This window comes from Asparagus officinalis, chromosome 6 (genome assembly GCF_001876935.1).
Source record: "Asparagus officinalis chromosome 6, Aspof.V1, whole genome shotgun sequence".
Classification (NCBI taxonomy): Eukaryota; Viridiplantae; Streptophyta; class Magnoliopsida; order Asparagales; family Asparagaceae; genus Asparagus; species Asparagus officinalis.
In genome coordinates, this window is record NC_033799.1 from 7,654,807 (window position 1) to 7,673,281 (window position 18,475).

Sequence of the window (18,475 nt, forward strand, 5' to 3'; positions counted from 1 at the left end):
TGTAGCCTTGTGTGAGTGTCCACCAAAATAAACGGTTGTGTGGAAGTGAGGTGTTCTTGTAAGAACAAGTATTGTACTCTCTAGTGTTTTATCAATAAAAGTTTCATTTGTATAGAGAGTTGTATTCTTCAAATTCCACCAGAGTCGACGGGATCTAGACTTGCATCATTTTGGAGAGGTTGATGTCTACTGTTCGAGGTGAAATCAAGTATATCTATCTATTATATTTTATGATTTAATTGAGAGTTGAGGGCTGTGAGAAGGAGCATAGTGAGAGATAGAGAGCTTCTTGTTGCTGAATCCATGGCAGCCTTTGCATCGAACCTCGTAAATCCGTCTTGTTATTTGTCTTCTGCGTTCTTTGCTTAATTATTTCCTGTACTCTTATGAACTACAGCCATAATCATCTGTTGAGTTACTTTAAGTAGGGACTTAAGTAGAAGGATAATGGTCTATATAGGTGGCAGTTAATAGTATTGAGACTGGTCGGTGAGAAATCAAATGACCAATAGATTAGCTTTTCGGTTCATCTTTTCCAGAAACGCATGCACTGTACGCTGATGTTTAGAACCATGTTGCGGGGGGAGATGATTCTTGAAAGAAGTCAAGAGTATAATGTACCTGATTGTGAGATTCTGATGATGAACTTTATGAACTAATAAACCAGCTATGTTTACATCGGATAGCTTTGTTAGAGGATTGCTTTGTTAGATTGTTTGAATTGATGTCGAAGTAACGAACCTTGAACTATCTGCTTTCTAAAAACATATATAAATAAGTCACACGCATTAGTAATATAGATGGCAAATAGAAACATCACTGGTTGTTATCTGACAAGGTTCTTTTTTTGTTGAGTAGGTTTTGATCCTTCTAATGTCACGGCCCAAAAACATATAAGAGTTTCAAGATACAAAATATTACAGTTGCCAAGGTTCCTCTTTCCCTTTTGCTTTGTTACTTCGCTTCCTCTTGTTATCTGCATATAAAAAAGAATTTAATAACTTAATAGTTTTAATACTTAGGCATTGGCTCTGCACTTATCGTAAGCTTTTGGATTACATTATATTGTAATAATTATAATGATACATTAAGTTGACATCACCTTGCACTTGATGTATTTTAGATGAACTTGCTTTCTGCTCGTTTGATACTTCATCCATGTTTACTATTTTCAAAGGTGATCTGTTGTAAACTTTCTCTAATTTTATATTCAATAATGATGCAGGCATAGGTGTGACTACAGATTTACCAGTTGCTATTGGTTGCGGAGTTGGTAGAGGCGCATCCTCAAGTAAAGTAATGATCGATGCATCTTCAGATTCCTTTATATATATGGATATATGTAAAGAGGTAAGTTTATAGATACATGCTTTACAAAGTTGTTATATAAATACTATGTTGAAAATTGTTACTTGACTTGTACAGCTAGAATCAATTGCCCCTGAACTGTCTGAAGTTTCTTCTATTACTTTGGTTATTGTGAAACCTTCATTACCTTCCACGAAATTATATCGTGTTAGTTTTACCTGAACTTTAATACATTTTCCAAATATGACTTTTATCACTTCTGGAAAAACTTCTCTATCATTAGCCCGAGCAATGAATCATACTTTTTTAGGCACGTACTAAATGCGTTTTAAATAATTGTAAATTGTATCAAAATACTTAAGAGGAATATGTACTCACATATTTTATTGTTCGCGCAACCTCTTGAGCTAGTATTTTCGCTAATTTTTCAGCTTCCTTGTTCATAACAACAAAAGTAGTTTTCGCAGATTCATCTTGAACTTCCATAGTTATCCTATACCTGTATTATTATTATTTTTCAAAACATTGACCATCAAAATCATTTTGTGGTATGTATTTGTGGATCATATTGTAAATTTTTACATACCTATTTTCTGCAAATACCTCTCTGTCACACTTTGTGCGCCAGAAGGTATCTCCTGCATCAATTGTTTTTTTATAACAATATGGACATCCGTGATAGCGCCATTTTTAGTTATAATGCCATTATAGTATTGATTCTCACATTGCATATAAAGAAGCATTCCTTAAAATTACAAAGATGAACATTAGCTATAGAACATATAATAAGTCTGCATAACTGATGGGACATCTTTTAAGAACTTTATTACCTCCGCGGTTTCTAGATCATTAAATAAAATAAGATCACTCAAAGATGCAGATTGTATTTCGAGCAATTTCTACTTTGATTTGTAATTAATTGGTGTCTATTAGCTGCATTTGTGTTTCTGACTCTATGTACCTATGTATATATGCACGAAAATTCATGTTAGTACATATAATTTAATTACGTACGTCAAAATATAAAAATACTAAAATTACCTCTGAGATAATTCCAGTACTCTTTGTTCAGGTATGTTCACGTAGATTTTGGTTACCGTGCTTGATGACACAGTATTATTGCCTGAAATTTTATGTGCAAAGTTATGCGTAAAATATCGTCTTTACTTATGTATTGATGAAACCAATTATTATGATATGTATAATTGTTCATCTTATCTCTAAAATTAGTAACAAATATTCCACTGACCATCATAACCATGTTGTTTGGATCTTGATCTTTCAGCGCGCTCTCTAGATTTGTAGCAATTTGGTTCCATAAAGTAACAATGCATTCTATGTTTCTGATTTGTATAAAAGATACTAAGTTTTAGGATCAAACATAAGTAATTGCAATTAACATTTGGATTAGGTGACGTATAAGATAACTCTCACTCTTCATCGATTAGTTTCAAGGCTCTACTAGTCCCTGGCTCTCCAGAAATGATACTTTGCTCTAAGGGATATATATATTTTACAAATCCAATTATATCTGTATTGAATTTGAAATAAGCAAACATAATAGACAAGTTATATTAGGTTTGTTACGTAATCTGTATTGAACTTTATCATGATACAAAAATGTATATTATAAAATTATAATAAAAGCTTACCTGCCAAATAAGTCTTGTTTCCTTTCATTCTATACAGCTCATTGAATGGTTTATAGTTGAACTTGTACCTAGGGATATTGTCATGATCTTCTTGTAGTACTTGAACTTGTGTCATATGACAAAAACATATTGAGAATTTATTCTCAGTTGCCCTATAATTACCAAAGGAATTCATAACTTTGAACATAGAGATGACATGTATCCTCCCTTCCTCTATTATTGGTTGAAACATTAACATCTCAGTTGTTTTAATGCTACCGTGAATGTGTGTATCCTGTCAAAATTCAAAATAAGTGTCTCATTTCAAAAATATATAGATCTTGATATAGTATGTAGATATTGATTTTATATAACTATAAGAGATCCTTTTGTATAAAAAGTTTTCAGGAGGAATGTAAATCTGTTTTAGACTTTCATCCAGAAGAGTAAGTAGCAGTCCATAATTTTGAAGTGATATGACATTTATATTATAACATATGCTTGTCACTCGAGCTTTAATGACTGGTTCTTTTACTCTCGTGTTCAGATCCTTTATCGCTATGTATTTGGAAATACTCATTCGTCTTGTCCTTCACCTGCACATATAATTTCATTAAATATTTATGCTTTAATATCCCACTTAAATTGTCAATGAATCAGTATGAATGAAACTAATGAAATGAATAAAGGTGTAATGCAGTTATATTATAGATAACAATAAAGATATATATGATATGCCTTCTACTAAGTTGTTGAATATTTCTCTGTACACTGCATTCTCTGTTACACTTTTAGTGTTCATCTCACTATTTTCAATGAGAATTTTTAAACCTTTTGGTGATGTCACTCTTGAAATAGCAACATATAGTTGACCATGTGTGAAAATAGGTTTTGATAGATACAGATCAACATGTTGTAGTGTTTGACCCTGGCTTTTATTTATGGTCATTGCATAACATGGTCTAATAGGTAATTATCTTCTTTTCATGCGAAATGTCGACTTTGAATCCGTATTTGTTGTTACGGTTCTTGAGATAAAATGTTTTGATCCAATGTTGCTTCTAGTTATAATTTTGACCTCAATCACCCATTTTAGCAATTGAGCGACGATCAACCGCGTCCCGTTGCATAACCTTTCAGTTGGACTCAAGTTGCGTAGAAGCATGATAGGTGTCCCGACTTTAAGCTTTATCTCGTGGTTTGGCATTCTTAGAAATTTTACCGAATTCGGGTACTCATTAGGAAAGTTGACCCCGTTTTCTTGCATGTTAGGAGATGTTGGGCAAAGGGAATCAGAACTAAGATAAACTAAAATTTGTCCCTCAATTTTTTCTAAGATTGTATTGTTCACAATATCTATAGTTTCATTCCTTGGTGTTAATATTGCTCTTTCTTCTAGATATGTTGGGGTTTTGAAAGTTTTCATCTATGTTTTGGTATGTAGATAAAATAATATCCTCAATTGGATTTTTAGTTGAATGAAGGATAAACTCGTGTGGAATATCAATAGTTCCATCCATATTTTGCAATTCGCACCATCTTCTTTATCATTGCCATTTCCAATATTTAGAACCCATCTACAAAATTCTGGTATGCTCATTTCGTTCTCATTTGATGAACTTTGTTGAATTCTCATATTCTTTATCAATTTGTATATTTTGCATTCACTCCAAAGTTTGGATCGGCTAATGTAAGTCTGAATAATATCATGTTTACTACCTCCTGGAATAACTCGCAAAATTTATCTAAAATCACCCCCAAGCACCACAATCAAGCCTCCGAATGGTTTCTCTAACAATGAAGGATTGTCTTTGTCCAATATATCTTTCAAAGTTCTACCCACTGCTTCAAATGAATGTCTATGCATCATTGATGCCTCATCCCAAAGTATTAAAGTTGTTTGTTTTAGCAAATTTGCTTTAGGTGTTCCTTGTTTAATACCACATGCAGATGTTTCTTTTAGTTTAATTAGAATCTGGAACCTTGAATGTGTTGTTCTCCCTCTAGGTAAAAAAAGAGCAGCAATACCCGATGATGCCCCTGCGAGTACTATTTTTTTCTCGGATCTAAGACTAGTGATAATTGACTTCCAAACATAAGTCTTTCCTGTCCCACCATGTTCGAAGAGAAAGTAAAATCCTCATGTTTTACTATACATAGAGTGAATTACAGCATCATAATTTTTTTTGGCTTCTCATTGAGACTATGAAACAACTGTTCATGCTCCCTTTTCAATTCCTCTCTATCATAGTTAAACTCTTCACTTATAATCTTCTCCTTACATTGTTGCATTAGTACTGGATCAGGAAGTGGCATACCTTGAAACTTCTGAAGACATTGACCATTTTGTAGTAGGAGATATTGTGAAGTGGCATACCTTGAAACTTCTGAAGACATTGACCATTTTGTAGTAGGAGATATTGTATTTCTGCCAATGCATGGCTTTGCAATTGATGAAGACATTGACCATTTTGTAGTAGGAGATATTGTATTTCTGCCAATGCATGGCTTTGCAATTGATTTTCTATCATTTTTAAATTTGGGTATTGTAGTAGATTAATTTGGGCATCAAGAATACCCTCTAATAAATACACCCAATTATCTTCATATAGTTTTTTAGGATTGATAATTTCACAAAACAATAGGATTTGTGCAAATAAATGTCTCATTTGTCTCCCTGAGGAAAAATAAGATGCTTCCCCTATGACTAATTGCCATTGGTTGTCATCATCCAACAATCTTAGAACAACACATGTCTCTTTAAAGATTCCATACTGAATTCCATCTTTGGTTTTTATTTCAACATAGCTTGTAGGACCTCTCACTACATTTAGGAATAAATGGAGATAAAATCTTTCACAAGGATGAGTGTAAACCAACCGACCAACACTTCTGTAGGCTGTCTAAAAATTATTATAGATAGCTGATCCCCATCAAACACCGATGATAAAAATTATAATTTGACGACTAACAAAAAGTTACAATTTAAAAACTTTCATGTAAATCGATGAAGGTTATAATCTGGCGACCTTCTCAATAACTGATGAAAGTTCTAATTCAATAGCCTTCATAATCAATATCAGGAGTTATAATCTGATGACTCATATTTTTAAGGAGCCAAGACGAATATTACAAGTTGATCTTTACAACGCTCTAGCAAAAGAGACTACAAATTAACGGTCTCTTCAAATCAAAACGCAGATATCTCTTAAATTTTAAGGAATTTTGTAAAACAGATAGGAGCAAATCAAACCCTTTAAGTTGATTTGGTCGGGTACGTCTTGTCAAGATAGTCGATTTTTACATATAATTCGTCTAATTCCGACTTATGGTTTGAAAGTTATGATATGTTCTTCACAGCAAGTTATGTTCTGAAGTCCGTCTGCAAGACTAGACTTCGCCTGAACATTGAACTTTGCCTGAAGCTCGCCAAGCTCGCCTGAGGTTCGCCTCTACATTCCAGAGTCAAAATGACGCAACCACTGCATAATCTAGCTACAAACTCAACTCAAACCCAGTCATAAACGCAGCTCAAATCTAGCTGCTAACGCAGCTTCCAAATGCTGCCAATGTAGCTTCCAGACACTGCCAACATAGCTTTTAGACACTGCCAATGCAGCTTCTAGACACTGCAAACGTAGCTTCCCAACACTACGTTCAAATGCAGAATTCGTGCCTAGCAACGTAGGACCTGCATTTGACTCGTTCAAACACGAGTTGAACGAGTCCAGAAACCGTTTTCTCCCCACAATTTGAGGGATTTCCGCCCCACTTAGGACCAGATTAAGGGGGTGGTTATACCCCTTAATCTCCTATAACTAGCTGAAATTTTAGCTTAATTAAGCCTTGATCCTTTGGAGGGGAATTTCTGGAGAATTAAGATCGACACAAGGCTTCTTGACAGAAGAAGCATCTCGACAATCTTCAGACCCTCGGAGTTGTTCTTGGAGCTTTTATTAACCTTGGCTTACAACCCGATTTCGGTTAAATCAATCAACTCTTTAAAAGAGTTTTTTCAAAACTCGTTAAGAGTTTTAAACTTGCCACGCAAGTCCGTCCAAGACTTCAAGTCAAGAGGCGAAGACAACGTTTTACGAGGTGAAGCATTCAGATTGTTAATGGAAAACAAACTCGACACAAATATCAAGGGCGACATTCCATCGACACCAAGAAGAACCCAGTTTAAACAAAAGAAATGGTCTCCGTTGATCCCTTCTCTCTTTTGTAAATCGGGAATCTGATACAATGTCACCCAAAATGGTTTGCTTCCATCCACCCATTGAACTTGGTTTGCTTTGATTCAATGTCATTCAAAATGTCATTTAGATGATCATTATCTTTAAAATAATTGATTATTGATCGGGCAAATGAAATAGTAGCCTCTCTACTGCTGGAGTTCTATAATGAATATCGAATCCAAATATCATCCATATTGCTTTCGGTGCTGAGACATATCTACAATCAAGATAGTGTTGTATCTCATCTCTGTTTAATTCTTTAAGTTTTGAGGATCTATCATTGTTTTCCATGTGAATAGAAACAAAAACATGATCTAGCCCTTTTGTGACATACTTAAACAAATATTTGATATCTTCCTCTGTTACACCGCTCTATGTTAATGTGAGATTGATATTTAACTATCAACTTTCTATTGTATGGTACGACATAACCATTGTCCAATCTTGTTCCATTTTTCTCTATCCATTTACTATTATCCTCCCTTCTTCGGTAAAAGGAAAACCTCCATCATCAATAATTATCTCATAAATGTATTTTTTCGGAAACCGCTTTGAACATTTTTGATGCTTCATACATGGTGAATATGGAGCCGTACTCCCACATGGTCCATGCATCATATATTAACCAACTGTTGCCTACCTAATTGGATTTTCTTTCTCATTCGGGATCTCAGCACTAATGATCTTATTAATCAATGCGGGTGTCGGATATTTGTTACTCTCGTGAAACCATAATAAGATATGCACATGTGACAGTCCATGTCTTTGAAATTCTATCGTATATACAACTGCAAATAAATTATTGATAAACTATGTTAGAGATTGCATGAAATTCATGTTTGAAATTAATATTTGTAATATATTATTTCTTTGGTAGATATATGCATAGCAAAGAAAGGAAGTGAGTTATAATATCTGACCAAATTATAGCATTGATTATGATAATTTATAGTCACATGTAAACTACTAGACCGATTGTTCGTATATATCATTGTTGTTGGCAAACTTGACATATATAAATATAAGTAAGAGTCTTAAATTTACTAAAAGCACTGGTATGATCATACATTACATACATATGTAAAGAATTGTATTGGTTTGATCTGTTTACCTCTTGTGAAATTACACATGCTATCAGTTTCATATTAAGTATGTACACATATCGGTTTATAACTATGATACAGATTTGTAAATAGAATGTACATTTAATTTAGTGTTCGTGTAACTATAAATGATCATATATATAGTATACATTTTTAAAAAACTATTAACCAATTGGCTAATACAAAGTGTCGTCCTATTTCTATACATGTATCAGTTTATACCACTAGACAACAACCTGGTTAAATAACTGATACATGTATATGAAAATAAATAATAAGTGGGAGTATCAAATTAATAAGAAAAAAACTTGTGATATAAACATGCATAAAACAAATGATCAAAGGATTGTATTGTAGGACTATCTATTTAAAAAATGTGAAGTAACATGTGCTATCACTATCATAATGAATATATATATTTTTCATATGCATCATGCATGTATCAATTACTGAAGAAAATTTTTGTTTGAGATTTTTTCATTCAAAGCGGGATGCTTGCTAGACTGATAAGCCAGAGAGGGAAAGGAGGGTTCAACCACTAGACTAAACTAGTGCGGTGAAAGTAAGTAGCTTTATGCTTTGTGAATATGACTCTCAATGGGCAATCAGAAATTCCTCCTCTGCCTTTTAGGGTAAGATACTCTGGCTTTCAGTTGCAGTACTAGTCATTGGCGACCTTGGGACGCATCTCAAGTGTACTGGGCACCCCCTAAAATAATAGTCTTAAATTGACAAAAAACATTGGATATGAACTTACATAATATAAATGAACTAAGCATTCTATTGTCTTGATCTGTTTATAAAAAGTTTCACATAACATGTGTTATCAATGTCATAAGTAGGATAATCAGATGTATCAGTGTATACATCTGATTCATTCATGTTAATATAATCAACATTTAACCGAGTGTTCATGAAATTATAAATGGTAATGTGTGCATGTACATGTGTGTTAATTTAAGATACTAAGTTGTGAAATAAAATCCATCATAATTTTGTGTCTGCAAATGATCGTATGTCAGAATGGCACCTGATGGTATATATTCACTTAATTTATGACACAAATAAAATCACTAAACATGTACTTGTTTGTCGAAATATTGTAAGAAAATTAAGAATACAAAATTTGTATTAATCTCCCTAACTGACCCAAGAAAAGAATGAATATAATCTCTTGATGTAACCTCTCTAACTGACTTAGAAAAAGAAATTATAATTTTTTTCTTATCGGTTTCCTGATTTACAAAAGAGAGAAGAAATCGACGAAGATCCTTCCCTTGTTTAAACTTGAGTTCTTCTTGGTAGTGATAATCACATTTTATTACATTTTTATACCCTCACTATCTATTTTACATGAATAAATATACCATTAATAATTGTTGTTAGCTTAGTTTCCACATAATTGAATGAAAATATAAATAAATATTATTAAATGTAAAAACCCCTCTAAATCTCTCTTCTCTATTTTGTAGTATTTTAGAAGCCCATGAAGCAAAAGCTTGAAAGAGGAAAATGATTGAAGCCCAAAGAGCAAAGCCCATAAAAAAAATACACCAAGAAAGCTATGCTTGGACATGGATGTAAATAGTGGAATGAAGTGGGTTTTTATGCAAAGATTTGGATTTTAATGAAGCATGACCGGACTTCATTAGCTGCAGCATTCATGGGCCGGTTTTCATTTTATTTTTTTTTAGCATCAAATGAAGACTCATGGGCCGGTGGTTGCTTTGAATTGGGCCAGAATGTTATTTTGTGTTTTGAAAACCAAATGGGAATCAAATGGACTGCAGCTTTGATTTGTTGCTAAAGATTTTTGATTGGGCCAAAAACCAAGAGCTTAAGACCGGACATTTAATGGACTTATTTTCTTTTATCTTCAGGTAAATGAATGGACCGGTCTTGATCATGTGAATGGCCGGATATGGACTGCTGGACTTGCTTTTTCATTTTTTTTTGTGATGATCAAATGAAGACCGGACTAGCTGCAGCTTGGAAATTTTACATTGGGCCGGTGCTGCAACTTTGGAAATCAAATGCATTGGACTTGGGCTGCTGGAGATTAGATTTGAAATTCAATTTTGTGAATGGGCCGGAAATTTGAAAATAAAATGGAGACCGGATATTGAGGTGCTGCAGTTGATTTTAATCAAATAAATGGGCCGAAAATCACATGTTCATGGACCGGCTTTGAGCTTTGGATTTTAAAGATTTTAATCACATGAATTGATTTTTAACATGAATGGGCTTTTGGATTCTTCATGGACCGGTTGCAATATTTGGACTTTCATTTTCTTTTGAAAATCATATGGATGATGGGCTAGAGAAGAACAAAAAGCAAATTCAAAGGTGGAGATTGTTGCTTGGGGCTCAAGACAAATCCAATGGCTCATATTCATTGAAGATTACTATAAATAGGGGTAGAGAGTGAGGGGTTAAGGGTGTGAAAATTTTTGTAACTCCTTTTGGAGAGGAGGGCTACTCTTAATTGAGAAGGCCTTCCAAAAATTGTAACTTTAGTTGCAATTAATAAAAATAATTTTTTCCTCTTTAAATTTGTTCTTTCTCCTCTTGTTGAATGATGAGGATGGAGATGAAGAGCAATTTGAAGGTTTGCATTTCTTTTCTCTTTTATTTCTTTTTAGTAATTTCTTTATTATTGCTTATTAGTTAGATTTAAATTCATGCTTGTAGTATAGATTTACTTTCTTGTCTTTTTTATTTTCTTTTTGCACTTTAATTTGTAGAGTAGATTTATTTTTCTTGCATTTAATTTCTGCAATTTATTTTGTAGTTTAGATTTTTATTTTCTTTGTAATTAGATTTATTTCTTGTTCATAGTTTAGATTTTTCTTTTCTTTTTAATTTTGTAATTAGTCTTCTTTTTCTTGTTTTTATTTCTTAAGATGTGAATTTAATTCTTGTAGGAATCTTAGAATTGTATGAAACTAGTCTAATTTCTTTTATATTGTATGAATTATTCTCTTGTACTTAAAATGTTCATGTTAGGATAATCAACTAGAGAACTAATCGGTAGAAGAAGAATTTGATAATCTATGCTTATCTTAAATGGTTTGATAGGTTATGCTTATGAATTCTAGGATTATTATCATGTTGTTGTTCTTATCATGAATAGTAATTTTAGCTTAGATGATAATTTGATAGGTTACACTTTCCTTAAATGGTTTGATAATCTATGCTTAATAAATCTAAGTTGAAATATGATAAAAAGAGAATAGTTTATATTTTGTAATTGAAATTGGTTAGTGGATTATATTCTAGATTTCTTACCTCTTTTGAATCCTTCATCTTAACTTTCTTAAATTTTCTTTTCATTTTTGGTTTTATTTCTTGATTTTATTAATTCATATTTCTTGCCTTGTGATTTCATTTATTCTTTAATTCTTCCTTCTCTCCTCTAAAATTCAATTTATTACCTCTTGCATATAAATCAAAACAACCACTCATACAATCACACTTATTCTTTATTCCTAATTGTCACGCACAAAATATAAGAACCAAGTTTAATAATCTCTTAAAATCACCTTCTTCGTGGGATCGATATCTTTTTATACTATAACTTGATAAATTGTGCACTTGCAATTTTGGTACATAATTATGCCGCATCAAGTTTTTGGCGCCGTTGCCGGGGAAGGTGCTAAAATAGGATTTTATTAACTTGATTCTTTAACTTGTGTATTTTTCTTGTGAAGGAACCGCTTGGAGCTTGAAAATCTTGGATTGAAGATCAAGAATTTGGAGCATTGCTTTCGGGTAAGTCTTCTTTCTAGTTTTCAATTCCACCCTCTTTAGCTAGCTTCACAATTAGAGACAATTAGGATTTAAAAAAAAAGATTTTATTTTTGTTGACCATAATAAAATTCATCTTCTCACATTTGATTATTATTGACCATAATTAAAAAAAAGATTTTCTTTTTATCATCCTTTTTAGTCGCTTTTAATTTCTAGGGTTGCATTTCATATAGTGTAGGAATTCACCAAAGTGATTGTAGCACTTGATTTGGCACACACTTAAAACATTCTTAAGGGCAAAACCCCAATCAAGATAAGGTAAGGGATTTCATCACCCTTTCCTTAGCCCACAAATCACTAATTCCTCACTTCACAAATCCAAGCCTTCTAAAACTCATTAGACGTTGGCCCCTAAGGATTCGAGCTCAATAAGGAACAAGAAATCCTTAAGTGAACGGTTTAAGTTTTCTCAGAATAGTTGGTGTCTAAGGCAAGGTTTAGGGGTTGCGTAAAGCGCTCCGCAAGGAAAGAGGTACTTAATTGATCTTTGATCACCCTCTAGTACTATCCTTACCTGGCTAACTACCTGGGTAAAACTTTGATCTTTTCACTGTAGGAATTTTTGGTTAGGAGCTGGTCTAGTGGAGTTAGGCTAAACCCTAGAGTTAGAGTTGATTGAAAAGTGATTGCCTTGATTTGTTTTAGTTAGGATTTTTCTTTTTCTTTATCTTCTCATATTAAAAAAAAACTAATTTTCTTTCTTCTTTCCTTTATAAAAAAAAAACTAAATTTCTTTCTTTCCTTAAAAAAAAAACTAATTTTCCTTAAAAAAAAACTAATTTTCTTTCTTTCTTTCCTTAAAAAAAAACTAATTTTCTTTAAAAAAAAAATTAAAAAAAAACTAATTTTCCTTAAAAAAAACTAATTTTCTTTCTTTCCTTTAAAAAAAAAATTATTTTGGTGTATACAAATTTGGGTTCGGGATAATTTTCATCGCTTAATCCGTGTTGAACCAATCCAAGAAATGGCAAATCAGCCCGTTCTTCAGGATATGTGTTACCCCACCAGAAATGCAATTCCATCTTGCATAAGACTCCCCGAAGTAAATGGAGCAAATTTCGAGCTTAGACCGCATTTCATTAACATGCTTCCCAAATTCCTAGGTAATGAAACAGAAGATGCATATATATTTATCTCGGAATTTGAGGAAGTATGTATTATGATAAAAATGAGAGAATTAACCGAAGATGCGATTAAGCTTAGATTTATTCCATTTGCTCTAAAGGACAAAGCTAAAAAATGGCTGTATAGCTTACCGATAAATTCCATCTCAACTTGGGAGGAATTTGTCACCGTTTTTCTCAAGAAATTTTTCCCTATTCACAAAACGGTAAAGCTTAGGAACAGCATTCAGAATTTCAAAATTGTCCCGGGAGAGCCATTCTGGAAATACTTTGACCGATTTAAAGATCTTTTAATCCAATGTCCTCATCACGGTCTAGAAAAATGGCGATTGTGCCAAGTCATATATGAAGGATTGGACTATTCTTCAAAAACATCTTTAGAATCGATGTGTCAGGGAGATTTTATGAGAAAAAACGCCGATGAAGCTTGGGAATTCCTAGAGAGTCTATCCGAGAAAACAATGCAGTGGGAAAACTGTGATGACAGGGTTTCATCTGTTTCCCAATCTAAGTCTAGTGGTCTTTCCCTGGAGTCAAACATTGCATCTGAAGCGAAGATGGCGACGATTCTGCGGAGGTTAGAAGCCTTAGAAGTTAAGGAACGAGCTCCGGCTCAAATCAATCATATTTCTGCCCCGGGATGTCATAACTGTCAGTCTCCTACCCACGTTTCAGAGGAATGTCCTCTTCTAGGAAACAACCATGCTTTAGAACAGATGAACGCTGCATTCCAGCGCCCTAGAAATGATCCATTTTCTCCAACCTACAATCCAGGTTGGAGAAATCATCCCAATTTTGCTTGGAACCAAGGAAATTCTCATGGAAACCAAAACTTTATTCCCGCGTCAAACCAACAATTCCCTAGGGGAAACACTGTCCCATTCAACGCACCGAACAATTTTTCTAACCCACCTTTTCCAAACCAACATCCTCATCCTCACCAGCCTACAAATCAATCAAATTCCGATCATGACAAACGTTTGAGTGTCTTAGAAAAGGGTTTAGAAGCTATGATCAAAGCTTCTACACAAACTACCAACATGTTGACCCAATCATCCACCACTCTAAATTCATTCATGCAAACCACCGGCCAAGTGCTCAACTCGAACACACAAGCCATAGCCCGGTTAGAAACCCAACTTGGGCAATTAGCCGCTGCCGTGAGTGAGAGAGAAAAAGGAAAATTTCCAAGTCAACCTGTTGCAAACCCTAAAGACACTGGATCCAGTTCCAACAACCCAGCTCAACTGAATGCAATTCACACTCTGAGATCAGGAAAACAAATAGACAATCAGGTTAGAATGCCACCGGATCAAACCCCTTCTCCCATTCAAAACACTCCTTCCGATGAAGCAATTCCTTCCGATGACCAAAATGCTGAACTTGAGATTGAGCCTGATCTAGATAGGTATAGGCCCGTTGCCCCCTTTCCAGATAGACTCAAACCTAGGAAAAACTCCCCGCAGGTTGAGAAAATCCTAGAAACGTTTAAACAGGTCAAGATCAACATCCCTCTCCTAGATGCAATCGAACAAATTCCCTCTTATGCAAAGTTCTTGAAGGACTTATGCACTAAGAAAAGAACCACCAATGTCCCCAAGAAAGTCTTCTTAGCTGCCAACCTCAGTGAAATCTTTTCGAAACCAATGCCATTGAAATACAAGGACCCTGGTTGTCCCACAATTCCATGCGTCATAGGTAACACTCACATTGATAAGGCACTTCTAGACTTGGGAGCCAGCGTCAACCTCCTTCCTTATTCAGTCTATCAACAGCTAGGTGTAGGAGAACTTAAACCGACAAGATGCACTCTACAGTTAGCTGATAGATCTGTAAAAATTCCCAAAGGAGAGGTAGAGGATGTTCTGATCAAAGTTGGAGAGTTCATTTTCCCTGTTGATTTTATTGTCTTGGAAACGCAGCCCGTTTCCAATCTCAAAAGTCAAATCCCCGTCATTCTAGGAAGACCGTTCTTAGCCACCTCAAATGCTTTGATAAACTGTAGAACCGGTCAGATGAAACTATCTTTTGGGAATATGACTGTTGACCTCAATATCTTCAACTTAGGGAGACAGCCTAGTGATCCATCTGATGAACCCATGGAAGTGAATTTCATTCAAGGAATATCCAGTGAACAACAAGAGGGAGAGTGTGAGTCTGATTCAAATGCATCTGATTTAATGATTGAGGAGCTTTCTGATGACGAACTTGAGATAGAACCGCTGGTCAATCATGTTTTTGCTGTTGGCTGGCAACGAGAACCTTTAGAGATAGAACCCCGAGTCCAGCTTCGCCCATCTGTGGAGGAACCCCCTAAGTTAGAGCTCAAACCTCTACCCGAAAATCTAGAGTATGCCTACTTAGGGGAGAACGAGTCTTTACCAGTTATCATTTCTTCTGAGTTGACTACCGGTCAAAAGGAAGCTCTCTTAGCTGTTTTAAGAGAGAATAGGGAAGCCATTGGATGGACCATGGCTGATATCAAAGGGATTAGTCCAACCATTGTTCAACACCGAATCCATTTGATAGATGATGCCAAACCTACTAGAGATGCTCAACGTAGGTTAAACCCAGTGATGAAAGAAGCCGTTAGGAAAGACATTCTGAAATGTCTCGATCATGGGATCATTTATCCCATTTCTGATAGTTCATGGGTGAGTCCAGTCCAAGTTGTTCCAAAGAAATCTGGGATCACCGTGATCCAAAATGAGGCTAATGAGCTGATTCCCACTCGGATCCAAACTGGATGGCGAGTCTGTATTGACTACCGAAAGCTCAACTTAGCCACTAGGAAAGATCACTTCCCTCTTCCTTTCATTGACCAAATGTTAGAGCGTTTAGCAGGACACGAGTTCTACTGTTTCCTGGATGGATATTCAGGTTACAATCAAATCCCTATCGCTCCAGAAGATCAGGAGAAAACCACCTTCACTTGCCCGTATGGAACATTCGCATACCGACGCATGCCTTTTGGCCTGTGCAATGCACCGGCCACATTCCAACGTTGCATGATCAGTATTTTTTCCGACATGGTAGAGCGATTTCTCGAAATTTTCATGGATGACTTTTCCATTTTTGGTGACACATTTTCCCAATGTTTGCATCATCTTAAACTGGTCCTAGAACGGTGTAGGGAGAAAAATCTGACTCTCAATTGGGAGAAATGTCATTTCATGGTCAAACAAGGCATTGTCTTAGGACATGTAGTTTCCAATAGGGGAATCGAAGTGGACAAAGCTAAGGTAGATCTCATTTCCAATCTCCCTCCTCCCAAAACTGTCAAAGATGTCAGATCGTTTCTTGGTCATGCTGGTTTTTACCGACGTTTCATCAAGGATTTCAGCAAAATTGCTAGACCCTTGACCAATCTCTTAGCCAAGGATACATCATTTGTCTTCTCTCCCGACTGCCTCAAAGCTTTTGAATATCTGAAAAAGGAGCTAACCACAGCTCCTATCATTCATGCACCGGACTGGACCTTACCATTCGAACTGATGTGTGATGCATCTGATTCTGCGATTGGAGCTGTTTTAGGACAACGGTTTGATGGAAAACCGCATGTGATCTACTACGCCAGTAGGACTCTGAATGATGCCCAGCAAAACTACTCTGTCACAGAGAAAGAGTTTTTAGCTGTAGTCTTTGCCTTAGAAAAATTCAGGTCCTACCTCATCGGTTCCTTAACCAAAGTTTTCACTGATCATGCCGCACTAAAGTATCTTTTGACCAAAAAGGATGCTAAAGCACGGCTCATTAGATGGATTCTCCTTCTTCAAGAGTTTGACATTCAAATTCTTGACAGAAGGGGAACAGAGAACCCCGTAGCAGATCACCTCTCTCGACTCCCAAATGCACCAACATCAACCGTTCCAATCAATGAACATTTTCCAGATGAACAACTCCTAGAAATCCAATCTGTTCCCTGGTTCGCCGACATTGTGAACTACATAGTCATGAACCAGATCCCTTCTCATTGGTCCAAACAGGATAGATCCCGTTTTCTCTCCCAAGTAAAATACTTTTACTGGGATGATCCATATCTGTTCAAATACTGTCCTGATCAGATCTTTAGGAGGTGTGTTCCCACTGAAGAAACTAGGAGTGTTATATCCTTTTGTCATAAGGAAGCCTGTGGGGGCCACTTTGGCCCGAGAAAAACAGCTGAAAAAGTTCTCCAATCTGGGCTGTATTGGCCCACTCTCTTTAAGGATTCATTCGAGTTTTGCAAAACCTGTAACCGCTGTCAGCTTTTAGGGAAGGTCACTAGGAGAAATATGATGCCTTTACAACCCATCTTATCTGTTGAACTTTTTGATCTGTGGGGTATCGATTTCATGGGACCATTTCCAAATTCCTTTGGAAATGTCTACATTCTAGTAGCCGTTGAATACATGTCAAAATGGGTTGAGGCGGTAGCTTGCAAAACTAATGACAACAAGGTCGTTGTCAAGTTTTTGAAAGAGAACATTTTTGCCCGGTTTGGAGTACCTCGAGCGATCATCAGTGATAACGGTACACATTTCTGTAACCGTTCTTTCGAGGCTTTGATGAGGAAATATTCAATCACACACAAATTGTCAACTCCTTATCACCCCCAAACCAGTGGACAAGTAGAGGTCACAAACAGGCAGATCAAACAAATCTTAGAAAAAACAGTTAATCATAACAGAAAAGATTGGTCTGTAAAATTGTGTGATGCTCTGTGGGCATATAGAACAGCTTTTAAGGCCAATTTAGGGATGTCACCATACAGACTGGTATTCGGGAAAGCTTGTCACCTACCAGTAGAATTGGAACATTGAGCAATGTGGGCAATAAAACAGTTAAATTTTGACTCAGACTCAGCAGGTAAGAACAGATTGCTCCAAATAAATGAGTTGGAAGAAATTCGGAATGATGCATACATAAACTCAAAAATTTACAAAGAGAAAACAAAAATTTTTCATGACAAATCAATTTTGCGAAAAAATTTCTCTCCAGGACAGAAAGTTTTATTGTACAATTCAAAATTGCATCTTTTTCCGGGAAAATTAAGATCAAGATGGACTGGTCCATTTTTTGTTAAACAAGTTTTTCCACATGGAGCTGTCGAGATAGAAAATCCTAAAAATGGTAATATTTTTAAAATAAATGGTCAACGTCTGAAACCATTTTTAGAATTTTCTACGCTCGGAGAGGAAGAGGTGTTGGTTCTTCATGAACCTCATTATCTATAAAAAAAAAAAAACTAATTTTCCTTTTGTTTCTTAAAAGAAAAAAAA

General features: G+C 35.2%; 1 protein-coding gene across 1 annotated transcript in view; it reads right to left on the reverse strand.

The window, feature by feature from the left end:
* Positions 812-18,475, reverse strand: part of LOC109844396 (SUMO-activating enzyme subunit 1A-like) — a 27,177-nt gene continuing 9,513 nt past the window's right edge. The window contains exon 6 of the mRNA XM_020413406.1: positions 812-976. Within this exon, the coding sequence (XP_020268995.1) occupies positions 827-976 (150 nt within the window). The 3' untranslated portion in view covers positions 812-826. The remainder of the gene's footprint in view (positions 977-18,475) is intronic.